General features: G+C 38.8%; 1 protein-coding gene across 2 annotated transcripts in view; it reads right to left on the bottom strand.

Annotated features, from left to right (window-relative positions):
- The window catches only part of dgke (diacylglycerol kinase, epsilon), a 31,528-nt gene that overhangs the window by 11,548 nt on the left and 2,512 nt on the right, over positions 1-17,468 (bottom strand). For both annotated transcript variants that reach the window (XM_079882560.1, XM_079882559.1), the window contains exons 2-7: positions 15,662-15,818; positions 14,047-14,166; positions 13,782-13,925; positions 13,346-13,503; positions 13,203-13,251; positions 11,962-12,075 (exon numbers count right to left, since the gene is read on the bottom strand). In XM_079882560.1, coding sequence (XP_079738686.1) covers positions 11,962-12,075; positions 13,203-13,251; positions 13,346-13,503; positions 13,782-13,925; positions 14,047-14,166; positions 15,662-15,818 — 742 coding nt within the window. The remainder of the gene's footprint in view (positions 1-11,961; positions 12,076-13,202; positions 13,252-13,345; positions 13,504-13,781; positions 13,926-14,046; positions 14,167-15,661; positions 15,819-17,468) is intronic.

The raw sequence follows: 17,468 nt of genomic DNA, 5'->3' as shown, positions 1-17,468 counted from the left end.
CCTCTGCAATTTCTGAAAAAGACTGGAGTTCTAAGCAGGCCTGAAAGCTCCCCGTAAACAAGTACCCCCTTAGGGTTGATAATAGTTAAATGGTATTATGGTGGGCAGTCCGCTCTGTGTCCCTTTATTCCATTTACCTCCCTCCCCAACTATGGTTGAGGCTTAAAGGTTAAGGACTTTTATAACCTTGGGATGGGGATTATTAATTAAGCCTGGTGACAAGGGTTATCATGGGCAGAACGATGGGCAGAAGGGCTCAAAGTAGATTTGTACGCTCCCACTTTGAATGGTTTGCTTCTTAGTATGAGTCGCGCTAGTTGGAACATTATGTGTCCCATACTAATCTTTTCTGCCCTCTCCGATTATTTGGAATTTAAGTAGGGCTAAAAACTTCCCTTTTAGACTCCCCTGCAATTCCCTCGGGGTATAGTCTGGTTCAAGACAATCTCTTTGGGTACCACAATGTGTCCCATGGTCTCGTTGCCTCCCTCCTTTATTATTTGTTTGTGGTTAAGATATATGCTTCCCCTTGGATGGAGACGATACTAAGGTTGTAACTATGGGCAGACTACTTCTAATTTTTCATCTAAAGCAACCCTCTATGCAAACCTTGGATAGAATCACCATTGGCTAGTCAATTTCTTTGTTTACTCGCCAGACGGATATACTACACTGCTCAAAAAAATTAAAGGAACACTTTGAAAACACATCAGATCTCAATGGGGAAAAATATCATGCTGGATATCTATACTAATATGGACTGGGTAATGTGTTATGAACGAAAGGATGCCACATCGTTTGATGGAAATGAAAATGATCAACCTACAGAGGATTGAATTCAAAGACACCCCGGAAATCTAAGTGAAAAAATTATGCAGCAGGCTTGTCAATTTTGCTGAAATTTCATTGCAGCAACTCAAAATGGTACTCAGTAGTTTGTATGGCCCCCACGTGCTTGTATGCATGCCTGACAACGTCGGGGCATGCTCCTAATGAGACGACGGATGGTGTCCTGGGGTATTTCCTCCCAGATCTGGACCAGCGCATCCCTGAGCTCCTGGACAGTCTGAGGTGCAACCAGGTGATGTCAGATGGACCGAAACACAATGTCCCAGAGGTGTTCTATTGGATGTAGGTCAGGTGAGCGTGGTGGCCCTTCAATGGTATCATTCCTTCATCCTCCAGGAACTGCCTGCATGCTCTCACCACATGAGTACGGGCATTGTTGTGCACCAGGAGGAACCCAGGACCCACTGCACCAGCATAGGGTCTGACAATGGATCCAAGGATTTCATCCCGATACCTAATGGCAGTCAGGGAGCCATTGTCTAGCCTGCAGAGGTCTGTGCGTCCCTCCATGGATATGCCTCCCCAGACCATCACTGACCCACCACCAAACCGGTCATGCTGAACGATGTTACAGGCAGCATAACATTCTCCACGGCTTCTCCAGACCCTTTCCTGTCTGTCACGTGCTCAGGGTGAGCCTGCTCTCATTTGTGAAAACCACAGGGCACCAGTGGCGGACCTGCCAATTCTGGTGTTCAATGGGAAATGCCAATCGAGCTCCCTGGTGCTGGGCAGTGAGCACAGGGCCCACTAGAGGACGTCGGGCCCTCAGGCCACCCTCATGAAGTCTGTTTCTGATTGTTTGGTCAGAGACATTCACACCAGTGGCCTGCTGGAGGTCATTTTGTAGGGCTCTGGCAGTGCTCATCATGTTCCTCCTCGCACAAAGGAGCAGATACCGGTCCTGCTGATGGGCTAAGGACCTTCTACGGCCCTGTCCAGCTCTCCTAGAGTAGCTGTCTGTCTTCCTTGAATCTCCTCCATGCTCTTGAGACTGTGCTGGGAGACACAGCAAACCTTCTAGCAATGGCACGTATTGATGAGCCATCCTGAAGGAGCTGGACTGCCTGCGCAAACTCTGTAGGGTCCAGGTATCGCCTCATGCTACCAGTAGTGACACTGACCCTAGCCAAATGCAAAACTGGTGAAAAACAGTCCAAAAAGATGAGTAGGGAAAAAATGTCAGTGGCCTCCACCTGTAAAACCATTCCTGTTTTGGGGGTTGTCTCACTGTTGCCCATCTAGTGCACCTGCTGTTAATTTCATTAACACTAAAGCAGCTGAAACTGATTACCAGAGTTAAGGTTAGTTAAGGTTCTGATACGGGAGATGCTTTTCGCAGATGACGCTACCCTGACTGCACAAAAAAAAAAAAAAAATTCTCCATTGCTGACTACACCTTCGAAGTGGTAGATAACTTTACCTACCTTGGCTCTACCATCTCCAGCAACCTCTCCCTGGATGACGAGCTAAACACTTAGATTGGTGAGGCAGCGGCAGCTATGGCCCGCCTAGCAAAGAGAGCTTGGGATAATTCCATGCTGACAACCCATACCAAGATGAGGGTGTATCAAGCTTGGATGCTCAGTACTCTAATATAAAGTAGTGAAGCATGGACCCTGTACTCCGGGCAAGAACGCAGACTCAACTCATTCCACCTGCGCTGCCTCAGGAAAATCCTGGGCATCACCTGGCAAGACCTTGTCCCAAACAAGGATGTTCTGGCCAAGGCGGGAATACCAAGCATGTTTGCATTACTCTCTCAGAAACACCTGCGCTGGCTTGGCCATGTCAGTCGCATGCAGGGTGGTCGTATACCCAAAGATCTACTCTACAGCGAGCTTGCTACGGACTCCAGACCAGCAGGAAGGCCTGATCTTCGCTACAAAGATGTTTGTAAATGAGACTTGAAGGCAGGCAACATCAATCCAGCAGTCTGGGAAGCAGCAGCTGCAGATCGCTGCAGATGGAGGCAAGCAGTCGAAGCAGGGATCAAAGTGTTGGAGAAGAAAAAGTACGAGTGGGAAGAGCGGAGAAAGCGCAGATGGCAGAGGGTTGTAATAATTAGAACTAAAACTCGGTAACCATGTATAAATGCATTGCGTATTTGTCATTTGAACTAAACTTGGAACTGGTGGTGGTGCTTAAGATATTGTTGGTCATTCAGTGTTTCAGTAAAAAAAAAAAGATAATAGTTATAGATAATAGTAATTATTCTTAAAAGATACTAATAGTACTACTAATTCTACTACTAACAATATACAATGCACTAAGGATTGATGAACTGCTGGGTTCATGAATATTAATCACGTTGTAAGGGTTAGCTCGAACTGATTTGCTGAAATATCAACGCCAGCCAATGAGATTGCCGTTTGCGCATTAGTTCTGCTCATACCGAAGAAACCGGCATATCTTCTGCTTGTTGACAGGTAAATACAACAAATAATATCGTTTACATGTAGCGCGTCAATTCTGCGAGGTATGTAAGACTCTCGCTCTCTCTGTGTGAGAAACACAGCGCCCTCAGCAAAGCGTCTGCGAGTCATGAGCCTTCACACTAGAGTTTACGGTACGTCAAATACAGGTACGCTGCGCATCCATTGAGCTAAATTGAAATAGTACAGATCGCTTGACGGAGAGCGAAACTCTCAAGCGCTCAGTGTTCAGCGAGTGAAAATATATCTATGCTAAACTTATACTTAGCCTCTAACACACTGGTGAGTAAAATCTAATAATTTATTAGCCAATGGCTAATGATAGACATTATTTAGTCGTCCAAGATTTACTCTAGTCGAGTGAAGATTTACTCACATTGTAGAGGGTTGTAAAGTCAGAAGTTTTAGGGGTTATTCCCTAGAGCCACCGTGTTTCTCTTGCATAACTCACATATGACGTGCCATTGGATGTTGACGCATTCTTCTGACTCCAGCTATATCCTTAGAGTCACTTAAGTGCTATGCTCGCTCTGTTTGTGCATACTCACAGTGAGGCAGGCATTCTTCTGCATGGAGTAGCAGGTATTGCGTTCCCCATAGCTTCAACACCAAGACGCAGTATTGAAGTCCCACTTTAAAAGGGAACATCTCAGGTTGCGAATGCATCCCAGGTTCCCTGAGAAGGGGAATGAGATGCTGTGTATTGTTTCCATTCTTCAGGGCATGCCTGCATGTTTACTTCAGACAAAAGAGTTGATGACATGTAAACGTCATAGACTGCCATCTGCCAATAATTATGCCCAGACACCAGTCACACAGATGTCGTTCCCCATTGTGTCAACACCAATACTTGTCCCCCTTCTCATGGAACCCAGTTGCATTCGCAATATGAGACATTAGACATTAGATAGACAAAAAAAAAAGGAATATATGCTTACATACAGTGAGGAAAATAAGTATTTGAACACCCTGCTATTTTGCAAGTTCTCCCACTTAGAAATCATGGAGGGGTCTGAAATTGTCATCGTAGGTGCATGTCCACTGTGAGAGACATAATCAAAAAAAAAAAAAAATCCAGGAATCACAATGTATGATTTTTTAACTATTTATTTGTATGTTACAGCTGCAAATAAGTATTTGAACATCTGAGAAAATGTTAATGTTTGGTACAGCAAAATGAAAATGTTAATATTTGGTACAGTAGCCTTTGTTTGCAATTACAGAGGTCAAACGTTTCCTGTAGTTTTTCACCAGGTTTGCACACACTGCAGGAGGGATTTTGGCCCACTCCTCCACACAGATCTTCTCTAGATCAGTCAGGTTTCTGGGCTGTCGCTGAGAAACACGGAGTTTGAGCTCCCTCCAAAGATTCTCTATTGGGTTTAGGTCTGGAGACTGGCTAGGCCACGCCAGAACCTTGATATGCTTCTTACAGAGCCACTCCTTGGTTATCCTGGCTGTGTGCTTCGGGTCATTGTCATGTTGGAAGACCCAGCCTCGACCCATCTTCAATGCTCTAACTGAGGGAAGGAGGTTGTTCCCCAAAATCTCATAATACATGGCCCCGGTCATCCTCTTCTTAATACAGTGCAGTCGCCCTGTCCCATGTGCAGAAAAACACCCCCCAAGCATGATGCTACCACCCCCATGCTTCACAGTAGGGATGGTGTTCTTGGGATGGTACTCATCATTCTTCTTCCTCCAAACACGTTTAGTGGAATTATGACCAAAAAGTTCTATTTTGGTCTCATCTGACCACATGACTTTCTCCCATGACTCCTCTGGATCATCCAAAAGCCATGACGTCTTAGTGTATTACCAACAGTAACCTTGGAAACGGTGGTCCCAGCTCTTTTCAGGTCATTGACCAGCTCCAGGGCCGGATTAACAATTTCCTGTGCCCTGGGCAACAAGACTCAAGGGCCCGGTGTAGTTAGGGGGGTTCGGGGGCATGCTCCCCCGAGAAAATTTGGATTTCTCTGATCTACATATGTGCAATTTAGGACTTTTGAAGGCCAACAAATTATAAGAAATAGGCTATCTTTAAAACCTTGTCATTAGATTATTTGTCAATACCTGCTCTCTCCTCATCTTCATATTTCTTTTTCTCCCAGTCTCCTTATCCTGGCCTATTTCTTCCCCTCCTAAAGCTGAACTTAGTCTTTTCATTTTCGTCTGTGTCAGTGACGAAAGTTTTTTTTTTTTTTTTTTTTTTTTTGACATATTTATAGAACATTAACAAAAAGGCATTCGTAGTTTCATATTTTACAAACAAACCTGAGCGTACATACAAATATTACAACACAATATACATATGATTCCCATCAGCAGGTTAAGTAAATTGAAGCCAAGGTAAAACATAATAGTAATAATAACAATAAAATAAAAAAAATAAAAAATAAAAAAATAGAAGAACAAATAAATATATAAAGTAGGGGAGTAAGACATTATTCATTTATAAAATCAAAATCTTCCAATAAGGAGTACAAATACATTGCTTTAGGACTTTTCATCCTTCTCACGGTCTCCAAATATACTCTAAATTCCTCCTTAAAAACCAATAATCTTGGAGGGATTTTGAAAAATTTACATTTGTGTATATAAAAGATATCTTTTTATCCTTTATTAATAGTCCAAACTTAACAAATTCCCACGACAATATCAACCTTACAGGTATTCTTTGTTGCATCCATCTCAATGCATCATTCCAAAATTTGTTTACCAAAATGCACTGAAAAAACAAGTGTTCAACCGTTTCTATCTCTACCTTACATATTTGACATAAATTTGAATCCCCAACATTAAATCTCATTCTTAAAAATTCTTTTGTTGGATATATATGATTCAGAATTTTAAAGTGCACCTCTTTACATTTAGGATTAACAGGAAATGAAAGAAAATTGGTCCTAATTTTACACACTTCTTTCTTCTCATAATGACGAAAAATATAATTTCTTAATACCGGTCCTGGGAAACATTGATGTACTAAACAGTCTCTTAAGAATTTGTTAGAACATTTTCTGTCAAGAAAGCTTACATTTTCTATAATAAGTTCTTGTAGTTTAGTTATTATCCTTGAATATTTCAAATGTTCACTTACTAATTTAAGCATCGGTAATGGAATATTCTTGATAATTTTTTCATACATTTTAGAGGAGCAGCTTATATTGTACTTACCACAAAAAGCAATATGGCTCAGTATATTACCAACATTGTCCAATACATGTGTTAGTGACCATATGCCTTTCTGCCACCACTCATCAATAAACAAAGATTTTCTGTTCACAGTTATACATCTGTTGTTCCAGATTGACATATTATGAGGGCTAAAATTATGCTTGAAAATCAATTTCCAGTATAATAATACTTGTTGATGGAAAGCAGAAAGTTTTACAGGGAGTTTGGAAAGTTCAAAGTCACATTGCAGCAGAAAACTTATGCCACCACATTTGTTGAATACGATAGAAGGAATCTCAAACCAGAAGGAGGACTTATCATTAATGAAAGACTGCAACCATCTAAGTTTAATGACCCCATTCATAATATCAAAGTCAATCGTTTTAAGACCACCTTCTTCATAATTTTTAATCATATCACTTTTACGTATATAATGACTCTTCATTTTCCATATGAAATCAAAGTTTAATTTGTTAACTGCCTTTATCTTTTTTGCAGAAACTGCTAAAGAGAAACATGGATAGATGAATCTAGAAAGATTCTCTATTTTTGTCAATAAAATTCTTCCAAAAATTGTTATGTCTCTCTGCAGCCAAGTATTCATAATTAATTTACAATTATCCAAAGTTTTATCAAAATTTAACTGTTCTAAATTATCCCTCCTCTTAGATAACCAGATACCTAAATATTTAATTTCATTTTTAACTGGGATATTGTATAATGTTACATTAGGATGATCGTGAATGGCCAATAACTCACATTTTGACATATTTAGCTTTAAACCTGAAGCTTCTGAAAAAAACTTGATTAACTGAAGTGCTAGGGGTATTTGCTGTTCATTTCTTAAAAAAAAAGAGTAGTGTCATCAGCAAATTGACTGACAATAAAATTATTACCTTCAAAATCAATGCCAGATATGGTTCCCATTTTGAGTAAAATAGACAACATTTCTGCTACCATTATAAATAATAAAGGTGAACATCCACATCCTTGCCTGATGCCTCTTCTAACCTCAAATCTTGGACATGTACCTTGAGTAAGAACTACAGAACTGTTTATGTTTTTATAAAGCATTCCAACAATACTAATAAATTTAGGACCAAAACCAAAATGTTTAAGAGTTTGAAAAATAAAAGAATGCTCCACCATGTCAAAGGCCTTATAGAAATCCAGAAATAAAATTAAACCATCTTCTTCAATTAAATGACCATATTCAATCAAATCAAAAACTAACCTGATATTATTATGAATTGACCTATTCTTTAAGAAACCTGATTGGGTAACACTAATAATTTGTGATATTCCTGTTTTTAATCTGGAAGCCAGTGCTTTAGTAAACAGTTTGTAATCAGTATTTAGTAGTGTTATGGGGCGTAAATTATCTAATATCCTCTTATCCTTTCCTGGCTTAGGTATCAAAATGATAAGCCCTTGTTTCATAGTTGGCAATAATTCAATATTATTAATACACTCTTGTAAGGCTTCAAATAAAAGATATTTTAGGTCATCCCAAAAAAACTTATAAAAATCTGTGGTTAACCCATCAGGACCCGGTGATTTACCAGGTTTACTCTGTTTAATCGCCGCATCAAGCTCTTGTATGGTTATGTCTGAATCGCATAGTTCTTTAAATACACTATCAATAGACGGTATATTATTTTTTATCATCTGAAAAAAAGAATTAGAATTAACAGAGGAAAAAGAAGAGGAATACAATTTGGAGTAAAATTTAAACACCTCTTTTACTATTAAGTTATGATTTAATTGTTCTACTTGGTCCACTATTAAACTACTGATCGAATTTTTCTCTTGTCGTCTTTTCTCCAAATTAATGAAGTATGAGCTATTTTTTTCCCCCTCTTCCAGCCACTTAGCTCTGGATCTCACATATGCCCCTTTTGCCTTTTTAATATAGAATTCATCTAGAATGGAATGAAGCTTAATAAGTTTTTCTTTATCTTCATCTGACATGTTAGGTTGACAACAGCATTTATTAATCTCTTGTATTAACTGGATTTCTTTTTTACGTTTCTTTTTCATCAGATTTTTGCTAAAGGTCATTGAATATTCTCTTAATTTATGTTTTAAGAATTCCCATTTAATACCACTTGGCATCTTTTTTACTTTAAATTCAGCAATTATTTTTTTAATGTATGTACAAAAATCAATATGATTCAGCAAGTCTGCATTGAATTTCCAATAGCCTCTAGTATTACAAGATTTATTTCTTTGTTCTAAGATTAAGTTAATCACACAATGATCTGTTAAGGGGGCACCTGAAATATTGCATTTAGTCGCATTATTTGAAAGAGATTCAGATCCGAGCCAATAATCAATTCTCGACTTAGAAGTGGCATTCGGTTTGAACCATGAAAAGTGTCTGGCAGTGGGGTTTAAGTTTCTCCAAATATCAATTAAAACATTGGATAAGCAGAAATTTTGAATAATACTGTTAACATGAGAAATATTAAATTTAGACGGTTGTCTATCCATGTATTCATCTGGTGCCATGTTGAAATCGCCGCCGATTAAAATATAATCTGTAGGGTAACTAGTTTTTAGGTCACTTATGACATTTGTTATTGTCTCCAACAGACCTTTATTCTGGGTTTGGACATTATATCCATACACATTAACTAAAATGAAAAATATTGCGTCCAAGTGTAGGACCACTGCAAGCCAATGGCCATTAACATCAGCCTTGTGAGTAATAATCTTGCCTGGGCATTTATTCATGCATATTGCGACCCCTGCAGACCGATTTGAACCGTGACTAAAAATCATATCATCCCCCCACTGCTTTTTCCAAAAGGTAACATCTGACAACTCTGAATGTGTTTCTTGCAGAAAAAAACAATGTGATTTTTGACTTTTGCAAAATAAGAAAATTGCCTTCCTCTTAACTGAGTCCTTTAAACCCCTACAATTTAAAGAAGAAAATGAGATATCAGATTTTAACACGAACATGAACAATGAAACAGATAAAACTTAAAATTGAATACAAAAACTAAAAATTTAAATCCAAATAAAGATGTAGACTACGTGTAGAGTTTGTGGGATAGAAAAAAACAGAGTCCCATTCCTTTATCACCCCACCTCACCTCATATCAAAGAGAAGTAGTCAATACCCTTTTTAAGAGATACGTTTACCCTCGATATATCCAAATGGACCTCTAAACCCAGCTGCCTTGCCTTCCTTTCTGGCTTGTTCGATTCTTGGCCATAATTCGCGTCTCAATAGTCTATCTTCTTTCGTCAGGTCTTCGGCAAAACGGATGCCAGCTTCTTTGCACACCGATGACGACTTGGTTCTCTTCCATACTTCGTCCCGCACCAATCTGCGGGTAAAAAGAATGATCACCTCTCTCGAACGACCAGTCTCCTTTCTTCCCACCCGATGCACGACATCCACAGCCTCTTCCATAGTAGAAGCAAACTCAGGCGTTATCTTGCCCAGAAGTTGAATTACATCTTCTCTTATGCGCTCGTTTGAGTTCTCCTTGAGACCTTTTATGCGAAGACACCATCTTCTCTTGTATCTTTCCTCTTCCAGCACACGAATTTTCAGATCATTATTGACTTCGGACAAATTTTCAATTTGTTTCTCCATCATTTTCATTTTGTCTTTGCATTCTCGTAACTCCTGCGCATTTATTTGGACGGACTTAGCAACGCTTGCAATCATCGCACTGTGCTGCTTCATTTGCGTGCTTAATTCTTCGTGCTGTAAATCTACCTTAGTTCCAAGGGCTTTAATCGCATCCAGAATAGCCGAGTTGGGCACCTCGTTTTCCTCACTCTCTGTTGGTTTTTTAGACTTTTTCCCTTTTTGGGGTTTACTCGGTGTGGGTGGATCAGAATCAGCACCTCTCTCCCTTTTGCTCGAACCTACAGCTATTTCCATTTCGTAACAATGTTCTTCCATATCGGCACCACAACTTTGGGTATGTGTATTAGCAGGTGGAGGTGGAAAAAAAACTTGTCAAACTAAACTAACTTGGGAAATTTTGTGAGAGCACGAAACAGCTTGACTACTCAGTCCGCCATCTTGCCGGAACCCCTAAACTTCGTCAGTGACGAAAGTAAACATAGGCTCAACTGATATTTATACGTTTTATGAATCATTTTCTTAGACAAGTTAATTCACTCAAGGCTACCAGGAAAGCTGTAGCCTAAGTCAGTATTGCCATTAGGAACCTTCTGCAAGCTTTGGAATTTGAAAACGTCTGTTTTTAAATGTTAAAAGTAATTTTAAATAATACAAATTATAGACTACGTTTACCGCAGTTGGTGGAATTGGCAGACATTCCCTTAAGCATCGTGCGCTGTGGAAACGCGTCAAAGCATTCTCAGGTATAATTATGCAGCATTAATGCACAAATGATTTTGAATGAATATTTTCATCATGTCGATATACAATGGTCACATAATGTTAAAACTAATCTTGCTATTGATATCTTTGTTAGACTACCGGCCCTATAGAACAAATGTCCGGCTAATATCGAACCTAAAACGAACTTTACCGCGCTCAACCAGCGGGAGTGCATTTCACGAATTAGTAATCGCTGGCATTCAGCGGGGAGGGAGGAAAGACTTTGTCTGCGTGAACCCACGTAGATGCACTTTATGCAGTGAAGACTGTAAAGTGTTTGATAACTTTATTAAATTTCTGTGTATTTCCTCCTACCTGTCAGGGCCCCTTAGATGCCATGTGCCCCTGGGCAAGTGCCCAGTTGCCCTAATGGTTAATCCGGCCCTGACCAGCTCCTCCCGTGTAGTTCTGGGATGATTTCTCACCTTTCTTAGGATCATTGAGACCCCACGAGGTGAGATCTTGCATGGAGCCCCAGTCCAAGGGAGACTGACAGTCATGTTTAGCTTCTTCCATTTTCTAATGATTGCTCCAACAGTGGACCTTTTTTCACCAAGCTGCTTGGCAATTTCCCCGTAGCCCTTTCCAGCCTTGTGGAGGTGTACAATTTTGTCTCTAGTGTCTTTGGACAGCTCTTTGGTCTTGGCCATGTTAGTAGTTGGATTCTTACTGATTGTATGGGGTGGACAGGTGTCTTTATGCAGCTAACGACCTCAAACAGGTGCATCTAATTTAGGATAATAATTGGAGTGGAGGTGGACATTTTAAAGGCAGACTAACAGGTCTTTGAGGGTCAGAATTCTAGCTGATAGACAGGTGTTCAAATACTTATTTGCAGCTGTATCATACAAATAAATAGTTAAAAAAGCATATATTGTGATTTCGGGATTTTTCTGGACACAGTGGACATGCACCTACGATGACAATTTCAGACCCCTCCATGATTTCCAAGTGGGAGAACTTGCAAAATAGCAGGGTGTTCAAATACTTATTTTCCTCACTGTATATAAACGTATTTGCACCGAAATATGTAGTTTATCTTAATAAACATATGTAGAAATACTCTTATAAGCTTTTTGGATTTCATTTTCCTGTGAAATGAAAAGATGGACAGGTAATGCACCAGACCTTATTGATGATTCGGCTGGAGAAAAAGGAAGGTGTTTTCTCTCTGTGCGCATGAAAGTTCAGTGCCATGAGAGCATCAGGACCCACTGAGAAATAATTATTCATGGCCAACACCTGCCGAGAAAACAGCTTTGAGCTAAAATCACAATCTCATTTCTTCACCACTTAAAGCTGCAGTCCACAGTTTTTCCTCTTTGTCACCATCTCTGTTCGAAATCTGCAATTGCAGTTATTCGCGGAATTATCAATTTTACGGGCGTTGTGCCTCGGCATGGCAAAGCGCGGATTAATCCAATGTTTTGAGGAGAATGTGCGGCTGTCAATCATGGATGTGGTGTGGATACTGTCATTTCGCAATCACAGATTCTACTTTTTGGAAGTATGACCAACATAATAATTTTCACCAGAAAATGTCGTCTGAACAAGTAACATCCACTTTTGTTCTGACCAACTAATGTTAAGGGGAAAAAAGCATTGCAGTAAATCGCGCTGATTAAATCTAACGATTGCTTATCATATCACGTCAAACCGTGCAAATTATACTTTGTTCTCAAATTGTTAATGTTAACAACATCAGCATTGCGTGAATACATTTAATGTCCTTTCGATATTTATCCTTGTTTTCGCATGGGCCGGTTGCAGTCTCTTTTTTTCTTCAAAGTCTTTCACGTTTTACAACGGGTAAATCTCCAGATGTCACTGGTGATTGTCGTTTGAACCTTTCCGGTCCACCATCAAATTGATAAGTTTAATTATATCAAGTGCTGCAAGAAAAGGCTATAAATCTCCACCTCCAACATCCTCACACACAATATAGCCTACTACCCGAGACACCTTCTTTATGTTTACAGATGTGAAGTAATGACGCAAAGACATGCTCGAATTTCCCGCGGAAATCCACCAGTACCACTGGAATTAAATACATTATTACAAGCTTACCATTTTGAATCGAGCTAAGGCAAGCGCATAGTTTGAACACTGGCTGGTTATACTTGCTCAAAAATTAATTTTGGATAATTTTTAACCCAAAAACGTTACAGACTGCAGCTTTAATGAATCAAAAGCACCATGAATGATATAATAAATACAACTAAATTAATACATAGTTATTTCATGGAATGTTATGCTAATAAAATAGATTTTATGCCAGTTTAAATTACTTTAACATATAATTTCTTGTGCACTCTGAAGTACTATAATGTTCCTTCTGGTTGTTCACATACTGTATAGTGTATACTGACCTTTGGCTTACGAAAATAGTTTCCTTTGGAGGCAACTTGAACTTTCCACCTGAAACAATCAAAGCAGGAATTCAAAATAAATTGAAGAATAACAAAATCCAAACCTCATAATACAAGACTTTACAGCACAGCCAGGGTCTCACCTGTCCATCTTGACTACTTCAGCCTCTAGAACATTCCTGAGCACCTGTTCTACTGAGATCTCACCAGCGTATCCTGCTCCCCATCCCAAAGAGTTTGATAAATCATTGCCTGTGCCCAACGGCAGGATGGTCACAAAAGGGATAAACTGATCTTGACCCTATTTAGAATAAGAGACCAACAAACAATATTGTATAACCCAAAAAACAAAAAAATACTTGTTTTTCTTTGAAATAACACCACAAATGTAAAAATAATGCATCGCATAATGACATTACACATCCTACTAGCCAGGGCACATGAATGTACAGTCTATATATATACAGTATATATTACGGCACTTAAACACATGAAAAAAAAAAAAGCTTGGTTAACATTCACATCTGACTTTAATCTAATGTATCCACTCAACTATTTAGCTTATTGTACAGCACTCACCTTCAGCTTCATGGTATCAATGGCATCCAGAACCCACCCCACTGTGCCGTCTCCCCCACACACCAGAACACGCACACTGCCTGGGGGCAAAAGAGTACACAACTGCAGGGCTTTAGAGGGGGGCAGCTCAGACAGATCAAACACCTGGGAGAAACAAAACAAATTTGATTATCCTTCAAAAAATATATACATAAAAAGAGACTGAATACATAGAAACAGAAAAACACTGGCCAAGTGTGTGAATGTAAGCAGAGTCAACTTCTACCTGTACAGGGTTCAGAAGGGTACGAAATTCTCCCAGCAGAACCTCCCCCATGTTGTTGCCACTTCTTGTGTTTGCCAAGATCAATACCGGAGTCCAGCCACACCCGCACAATGCAGCAAGCTACGAGCATACAAATAAACAATTACAGTCAATTAGGTTCATTTAATTACATTCATCCAGTGGACAGTGCATGAATTGATCATTTCATCACTGATGCTGAGGAACTGAGGGACAATTTTTCTTGATTTGGTTCTCTTTTCTACAAATTGTAACTTTTCAAAAAACTTAGTACTCAGTTTGTAATCGAATCAAAAGTGTAGTTTTTAAAAAGTTTATGCATATTTTAATTTGGCATATAATAAGTGTTTCATATAAGAAATAATTTGCACGTCAAGTAGAAGCTTCTGTGGCTTTTTATAAACGAGACGCTGCACTGAAATTATAGGGAGGGAATGCAGGGTCTTGTGATGCATTTTTTTCAAAGAACTTCATTTAAACTTGATGCAGCGACTATACACAATATGCTGAAAAAGCAACAAGACTGTGCGAAACAGTCAAAGATGTCTATCTAAAACATTCTTACATTGAAAAATACATCAGCCAGAAATTTATACTGCAATATACCGGTACATTTTTTAAATTCTCAGTGTTAAAACACTACTACCACAACTTATACTACACTATGGAGTAGAAGTAGTTCATAAGTATGTAAAATGGGACACATCTAATGTGTTCTACTCTCAGAATTAGCTGAATATTTCATAATGATCTGATTCTTACATTTTAATTAATTGATTACACATGATATTCCAGGCACAATGGCAGATTTTGAAAGAATGGCATTCTTAGGATTTTTAGGACATTCTCTAATTAATGGAGGAGTGGTACATTTTTTTTCCCGAAAAATGTACCACTACATGTAAAATAGTACCAGAGATTATTAAAAAAGACTGTATAAATTAAAAAAAAGTACCACTCTGGTACCACTCAATCAGGATTATTCAGAGTGTAAAAATGAGAGAAAATCTGTTATGCAAATAAAAATGTCCAAATCTTAAATGAAACTACATTTTTATTATTATTTTATGACATTCCCTGAGGTCCACTAATTGACCTTATGTGCTAGGGAAACAAGCACACAGCCATCTTTAGAATTTTGTCTTTGAACTCTGTATATTTATAAGGTATCGCTGCCGAAGAGCAGGTGAAGTGGATTTACTTATTATAGTTAGCAAACATTATCATGAGCATTGTAATGTTTGAAGTGGATGTCATAATAAATATCAGTAGAACAGGAAGATTTTAAAACAAGCGGTTCATTCATAAATTTGTAAGATCTTACCTTTATGCTGTGGAAATACAAAACGGTGGAAATACAAACCGAAATACAGAACAGACTAACAAGGAAGTTGAGTTCTGAAACTTAGTGTATGTTTTTATAGCACAATGATGTCTTGTATGTCAAAAGATCAAGGGAAATTTGATGACCCCTTAAATACACACTAAACAATTGATTGACAGACAAATCTGCCTCTGTGCACAGCTAAAACTTTCGAAAAAGAAAAGAAAAATGTCTCTGTATGACAGATGTTTTGGTTTGTGAATAGATCCTCACCTTGCTGTACTCCTCAGGGTGCCTTCGGCGGAGCTTGTTGACTTGATAGAGGTAATATGGAGGTATGATAACAGAGCGAAACTCTCCAAGATCACACAGATCATCACTTAGACTTGGAAGGCAGTCATCATGCACTGTTGTCTGACACCATACACACCTATTCCCGAATAAAAGCAGCAAATGTGAGTGAGGGCACTTGTAGCTTGTTATAAAACACTGAAATGGATACTTTATTGACTGCAAACCCTCTGTAGAAATCTCATAGTAAGATTTCTTATCTTCAACAAGATAAGAAATCTCATAGTAAGATTTCTTATCTTCAACAAGATACAACCTTAAAGGAGAACTCCGGTCAATTTTAACATTGAGCTCATTTTTTTGTAAATTTGGAGTGCTGTCAATACAGAGAACAACGACAAAAATCGGTGTTGCCTACACCGTGTTATCCTCTTTTTAAAATTTGCACCCTGTTGACTTCAATGGGGCAATATTTAAACCTGCTTTTAGCCTCTTTACATCCTTGATGTGTCATTACAAGTGCACAGGTCATGTGAGTGATTCCTTCAGAGTGAACACGAGTGAATCTGACTGCAGTAGATGTGAAAGATATGGATAAAAATGATGTTATTTAAAGGAGAACTCCGGTCAATTTTAACATTGAGCTCATTTTTTTGTAAATTTGGAGTGCTGTTAGTACAGAGAACAACGACAAAAATCGGTGTTGCCTACACTGTGTTATCCTCTTTTTAAAATTTGCACCCTGTTGACTTCAATGGGGCAAGTTTTAAACCTCTTTTAGCCTCTTAACATCCTTGATGTGTCTTTACAAGTGCACAGCTCATGTGAGTGATTCCTTCAGAGTGATCACAGGTGAATCTGACTGCAGTAGATGTGAAAGATATTAATAAATATAATGTTTATTCTGCCAGCGCACATACCTGTATTTTCTTCCTGTTTTCGGTCGAAGCCCATAGTAATCGATTGTCGAGTTCACACGCATAGGTTTAGTTACCTATGATCACGTGCGTGAACTCGACAATCGATTACTTTGGACTTCAACCGAAAACAGGAAGAAAATACAGGTATGTGCGCTGGCTGAAATAACATCATATTTATTAATATCTTTCACATCTACTGCAGTCAGATTGACCCATGATCACTCTGAAGGAATCACTCACATTAGCTGTGCACTTGTAATGACACATCAAGGATGTTAAGAGGCTAAAAGCAGGTTTAAAACTTGCCCCATTGAAGTCAACAGGGTGCAAATTTTAAAAAGAGGATAACACGGTGTAGGCAACACCGATTTTTGTCGTTGTTCTCTGTATTGACAGCACTCCAAATTTACAAAAAAATTTGCTCAATGTTAAAATTGACCGGAGTTCTCCTTTAAGCCAGCGCAAATACCTGTGTTTACATCCTGTTTTCGGTTGAAGTCCAAAGTAGTCGATTGTCGAGTTCACGTGCATAGGTTTAGTTACCTATGATCACGCGCGTGAACTCGGCAATCGACTACTTTGGACTTCAACCGAAAACATGATGTAAACACAGGTATTTGCGCTGGCTTAAATAACATCATTTTTTTACATATTTTTCACATCTACTGCAGTCAGATTCACTCGTGTTCACTCTGAAGGAATCACTCACATGACCTGTGCACTTGTAATGACACATCAATGATGTAAAGATATTGCCCCATTGAAGTCAACAGGGTGCAAATTTTAAAAAGAGGATAACACGATTTTTGTCGTTGTTCTCTGTATTGACAGCACTCCAAATTAAAAAAAAATGAAGTATAAAGTTCTCC

Source organism: Squalius cephalus (assembly GCF_949319135.1).
Source record: "Squalius cephalus genome assembly, chromosome: 10".
In the NCBI taxonomy this organism is placed as follows: domain Eukaryota; kingdom Metazoa; phylum Chordata; class Actinopteri; order Cypriniformes; family Leuciscidae; genus Squalius; species Squalius cephalus.
This window is presented reverse-complemented; position numbering and strand designations above follow the sequence as displayed.